The following is a 6,266-nucleotide window of genomic DNA, read 5'->3' as shown; positions in this document are numbered from 1 at the left end:
ATTTGTAAATATTTTCAGTAATTTTATCATTTAAAATATTTTTTCTATTAATTATATAAAGTTTTTTTTTTAAATAGCATTAATTATATTATCTTTTATTAAATAATGAAAATATTTAATTCTTTCCCTATTATCATTATTTTCAATTTTGTGACTTAATTTTATTATTTATTAATTTTAGTCGATATTCACTTAATGCATTATATTTCAAATTAGGAGATTTGATTTATTTTCTTCCATATTCCTAACTGAAAATGGATCTATCCATTGAGATTTCAAATATATGTTGAATATATTGGTCATATACTGGAGAATAAAAATATACATCACATATATCATGGTTTTTTTATTCCTGAAAAATGTAGATGTTATGTTATACAACTTGTCTCGTTCATGCACTTATCAAATATACCTTCATTTATTTTATAAAATTCAAATATATAGTATATGTCAAATATACCTTCTTTTCTCCTTCAAAGTTTCTTGTTGATTCTTGTTTTCATTTATGACTGCAACAATTTTCAAATTTTTAAAAAAACTTTCCTTACATGTGTAGTTCAAACCGGAAAAACTTTCCTTACATGTTTCTTCTACCATTAATTATAATGTATTATTTTTTAGAAAACTAAACGGTAAAGAGGACTAAAAGGTAGTGATCCAAACATTTGTGTAAAATAATAACTCATCATATAAAAAATAGAAAGTTTTTTAACATTTGTGTAATTACATCTATTTATTTAGGGTATGTATGTAGAAAGTCATTGTAAGTTTTGTTTCTAGATATTTAAATTTTAAACCATGTTTGAGGTCTCTCAACTTTAAAAGGGACGTTTGGGGCAAATAGTTGATTATTATAGTTACAGGTTATTATAATTGGATTATGATAGTTTGTATTTTGGGTGTAAATTATTTTAATTTGAGTTATAATAGTAAGCGTTTGAGGTGTAAACTATTTTAGTTTGAGAAAGAAATAGTAAACAATGTAGCAATCAATAAAAAATGATGAATGTAAACTATTTTAGTTTAACTTTTTTTTTTTTTTTTGTGAACAATTAGTTTAATTTTTTCATTTTCATTTTTAAGAAACAAAAATGGTTATTTTTTTTTAAAGTTCAAAGACCAAAATGAACCAATGTTGAAAACACGAGAACCAAAATTGAAACTATAGGGACCAAAATGAATTCTCAGAATATAAGAATTAAAATAAACATAATTCAAAAGTACATGGACCAAAGTAACATTTAATCATAAATAATATGAATATATTATCTTTCCAGATTTCATCTACAGCTTAATTGCTTCTGCTCCAGTCTTTCTTATTGAGTTTTTCCATTAATTTATAGAGAAGATACATACAACAGAACATCACAGCCTCATCTTTGGAAAGACACAAATCAACAGGAAAATGGAGGCAGAGTGAACGGAAATAAGCAAATATACAAATATGAAGAATAAGACATGAACCTCTCATAAGCTTCTGCAACTCTAAAGCTTAAGAAGTTGTCTCTAAAAAGAATGAGAAGCAGGGTCAGGCTGCACCTTCTGCTGAATAAAGTTTTCGTTACTGAGAAAGCACGGTGGTGGATAAACAGGTCCTGAAATCGAACCATGTGCTTGCCAGCAGGAAGACGTTGAAATCTCGGAAATGTTCGATAAGAGTAGAATGTCTTCCAGAAATAAGCCTACACATGGCAATGTATCGCTGCAAGCAAATTTTATGGCTTCAGTTGTTGCTGTGGTTCCTTTGATGTGAATGAATGATATGTCTTCAATTTTAACAGCTGATGTCTGCAATCTCAAAAACAAGAAGTTATTGGTACTTCTGAATGAAGGCTTAAGGAAATGGGCAATGGAAAAGGCAGGGAAATGAATGAGTTTGAACTCTTACCTGATTGGCACATGGCAGATTCGAGTCGCAGTAATACTGATCTATGATTATTGGATTTGATACATTTTTCATCAACATGTTCTTGAAGGTAACATCAGTGACACAGCCACTGCCCCCCTGTTGGACACAGGAAACAGGAGCACAGATCAGCTAAACTTATTTGTGGGAGACATAATGTATAAGAAATGAGCCTGAACAAACGCATTTTACCTGCCATGTTTTAATTCTTGCTCCATTTTCGGTGTTCGACAAAACAGCTCCATCAACTCTTACATTACGTACCTGCGCCGTTGTGTTTTGCTTTCCCAAGCTTCCAATACTGATCAACAAAAGAGCGATGGATCCACATCAATTTCTTTGATCCAATCAAAGTAATCCAACTAGTGAACATTTATGTTACCTTATTCCATGGCCTGGCCCACAGACAATGTCTCTGATCAAGACCCTTGAAGAATTACTAACTATAGAGACACAGTCGTCTCCTGGAAAGAGAGTGCATCTGCATTAGAATTCGCTATTACGTAAAAGCAAAAGATAGCACTCGGTCATCATCTTTGTTGTCAGATTTGCAATTTAGAAAGTTGAATTGAGCTGAAAGATACTGAAATTAACTTGAGAGTTTTGTCAACTCAGCTCATATCCACAAATTGATTGTTTACCATTGAAGTCCAAAATTTTACGTGATATCAACCCATTCATCAGCAGACTAATTTGCTAAAAGGAAAAAACTTGGTTCAACAAATTCTATGATGGAAGGGGAAAATTCAGGCAGCGAACAAGGCAAAACCTTGTGATAGCAATATAAAGCCTACTTGGGTTGCATATTTATTGCCCTTGTATCTCAGTGGCTGAATTATATTGACAAAATTTTCTGCAATTGACCACAACAATTGGAAGTTTGTGGCTGGAAATCTTCCTTGTTTTCTAGGATTGCCTCATGCTCATCCAAACATGATAAAAAAAAAATGTTCTCATTCAACCATGCATTCAATTTTATCAACTACGAAAATATCTGTTGCTTCACTATTATGTCTTTCATAAATCTAAACTCAGCAGAAGAAAGATTCAGTCTGTTAAGTGATGAGTTGGCATGAGATGACTAACCTGTACTAATGATGCTATTCTTGACCATGACACCCTTCGATGCACTGATATGGATTCCATCGGTATTTGGGCTAAAGGCAGGAGCAATCACTTTGAGATTAGAGGCAACAACACGTAGACAGTTCGTAAAAGAAACATGCATCTGTTGACTGTCAATTATCAATAGATGATGAACCTTTAAATTCTTACACTTATGGAAAGTAATGGCCTGCAATAGAATAGTGAAAATGTCACCATGGGCAACATTCTTTGTCAGTACATTTCAAAGCTCAGCTGAGAAGCAAAATGAAGACGGAGAATTTAGCACAAGAACCACTCACTGTTGGAGCATGTCGACATAGCTGCCATATAAGAAACAGAAAAACAAAGGTCATTGCCAACCTCGAGACAATTTTGGATAAGTTATCTTGAAACAAGACAGAAGGATACAGGGTTCGAAGAAGAAATTACATTTGTTGAGTTAATTTTGCAAGATCTCATCCACCATTCATATCCCATTCCGTTAATCTCTCCTCCGCCTTCAAGAGTCAGATGGTTCACCCCACGGAAGTAAAGCCATTTCCGTGGATTTAGACCAGCCCAGGCATTTGGATCTTTAGGAGCATTGATGGTGCCATATATCTTTTAAAAATACAAACTACAACACTGAATGTACGGAAATAATTGAGTGGTAAAAAGTCTAAAAGCATATAAGGGTCAAAGAAATACTGTTTGAAAGGGAGAAGAATGGCATTTGGCTCATACCCTCAAGGTCACCCTTGACCGACAAGGACCATGAAGCTCAATAGGATGCACCAGAAATGTGTTACTAGCTGGAAAAACAATTCGTGCTCTAGTGGGGAAAAAACAAGCCATCTTCCAGGCTTCCATGAGTGCCTTGAGCCAAAAATTATAACAACATTAGCAAAACGAAAATTCTACTTCATAATGTCACAAATGTCTGTCGAATCAAGCTTAAATAGAGAATGTAGCACCAAACATTCAAAGGCTACAAAAAAAATGAAAAGGGAAAATCATGAGAAAGTATTCATTTCAATCTAAGCATTCTGACCCATAAAAGGAAAATCAGCATCATCATATGGTCGATATTCATAATGATACGGACAACAGAACTTCCACCTATCTGCACGATGATATGATATTGTCCATTTTGGGCATAAACTCTCATGACTTTACTTTACTTTTAGAATCACCCAAAAAACCTCATTATCAATAAAGATAATCATCTTTACTTAAATACACATGATCACTTCCTTCCCTAATTAATATGGACTTTGTCTGCACACATAACACAGAAAGCTTGGAAATATACAATATCTGCAAGGACCATAAAGCTCTAGAGGGTGCACCATAAATGGATAACTATCTGGAAAAACCATTCGTGTTCTAGTGGGGAAAGAACAACCCATCTCTTCCAGGCAGCCAATAATGCCTAGAGCCACAATTATTACAGCGTATGCAAAAACGAGCATTATACTTCATAATGTATGTCACAAATGTCTGTCTAATCCATCTAAAAAAGAACAAGGCACCAAACTTTCCAATGGCTACAAAGGATCAAGATGGAAAACCATGAAAAGTTGCAGAGGAAGTCCTTACACTTCAAGCATTTCAATCTAAGAAATGAAGCAATCAATCTAGCCCATTACACGAAAATCAAAAAAAGGGAAAAGGGGATTATCATCAACCGAAAATCAATGTTCATTAAAAATATTGGAAATATACAAGATAGAAAACCCTTTTGGATCTTTAAAATACCTGAGTATCATTGCTAATCCCATCTCCTTTTGCCCCAAAATCGCCAAGATAGAAAACCCCTTTGGATCTGGGTCGAGTTGTGTTGAACCCAGATAGTGGGAGCTGCAATAACGAGTCAAATTCAGCTGAACATTCAAAGCTTAAGCTCGTCAACACAGTAAATAGAAAGATGGGTATTGGAGAGGGCCACAATCGTTGGCCTTTCATGATCAAAGACAGAGCTTTCGCGGGATTTGTAGGTTTTTTTTTACAGATAATCTAATTGTACTTTGAAATGTAATTAATACCCAAAGCGCCAATTTCTTATATAGTCCTTCAATGTTAGAAATAGAAACCAAAGAAGTTAGCTTTTTTGTTGTTTTAATTATGGTGTTGAATTATTGAACACTGACAGCTCATATGTCGGGACGAAATTAAGCAATTGTAATAACTGGCTATACGATCACCTAACATTCAACTTATATAATATCGTCAAAATGATCATAATTAACTAATATACAGATAGTAGTGGACCAAAATTACATGTTAGGAAGCACAACTCTATATAGGATTAAAATTTTAGTTTATTAACATCTAAATTTATGTCATATATAATTCATACTTTAAAAAATATATACTAGATGATGTATAATATGTATTAGCATACATTTTTCTAAAAAAATAATGTAACTATTGGCTATAAAATTAAATTTGTGAGGTTCAATTAGAAAAAAACAATTTTTTTTTATCTAATAACGATTCATTTTCAAGCATTTCAAATGTTTTATGAGACTTTTATATACTAAATTTAAAGTTTATATGTCTATTAGACATTTTAAGGGACTTATTAAATTTAAAATTAAAAATTTAGATACTTATAAGTCATAATTTTAAATATTAAAAATTAAACTTAGATTGACTTTAATGTGATTTTAAAATAATGATAAACTAAATAATAAAGTAAAAAAATTATATGTGAATTTGGTGTTTATATGTCGTAATTTTCAAAAATTAAAAAAAGAATAATCAAATAGTTGCCGAGTCTAAAATTTAAAAAATATTAGTATATAAACATGGATATATATATATATATGTGAAACTTTAAGCAACAAAAATTAGCTAAAATAAAGTCATCTCACAATGGAAATGAACTCTAGTTGCCGACTTATTGAGTTCCTCCACCACCACTGTGGCAAAGTACCATTTCATATTTTAGGATGCCACGCGTTGACATATGTTCAATACATAAAGAAATATTTTTTATATTTAATAAAAAAAAAAAACAGTATAGGTATATGTAATACGACATGATGTGAGGGGATACATGTCTCTCCTGACCCTTCATAGTTCTGTCCTTGACAATAACACATTATCCATCTATTTTCAATTGTAGAACCTTTTTCTTTTCTTTTCTTTTTTGGTTAAATTGTAAATTTGGTTTCTATGGTTTGGAAATAGTTAGAATTTAGACTACGTTTACCAATCTGTAATAAAAAATGGTGTGATCGTAATGAGATTGGATCAATTAAAATGGACC

The 6,266-nt window shown here is 32.1% G+C and overlaps 1 protein-coding gene across 1 annotated transcript; it reads right to left on the bottom strand.

Annotated features, from left to right (window-relative positions):
* Positions 1-1,240: 1,240 nt before the first annotated feature.
* Positions 1,241-5,031, bottom strand: LOC120085246 (Pectin lyase-like superfamily protein). Its single transcript, XM_039041149.2, has 9 exons — positions 4,751-5,031; positions 3,737-3,868; positions 3,443-3,613; positions 3,313-3,333; positions 2,993-3,200; positions 2,289-2,370; positions 2,099-2,207; positions 1,889-2,005; positions 1,241-1,788 (listed from the first exon to the last, which is right to left on the bottom strand). The coding sequence occupies exons 1-9, from the start codon at positions 4,955-4,957 to the stop codon at positions 1,507-1,509; spliced, it is 1,329 nt and encodes a 442-aa protein (XP_038897077.1). The 5' UTR covers positions 4,958-5,031; the 3' UTR covers positions 1,241-1,506.
* Positions 5,032-6,266: the final 1,235 nt, after the last annotated feature.

This window comes from Benincasa hispida, chromosome 9, assembly GCF_027475165.1.
Source record: "Benincasa hispida cultivar pf3 chromosome 9, pf3_genome.v1.1, whole genome shotgun sequence".
NCBI lineage: Eukaryota > Viridiplantae > Streptophyta > Magnoliopsida > Cucurbitales > Cucurbitaceae > Benincasa > Benincasa hispida.
The sequence above is the reverse complement of the archived record's forward strand: the minus strand, read 5'-3'. Positions and strand labels throughout refer to the sequence as shown.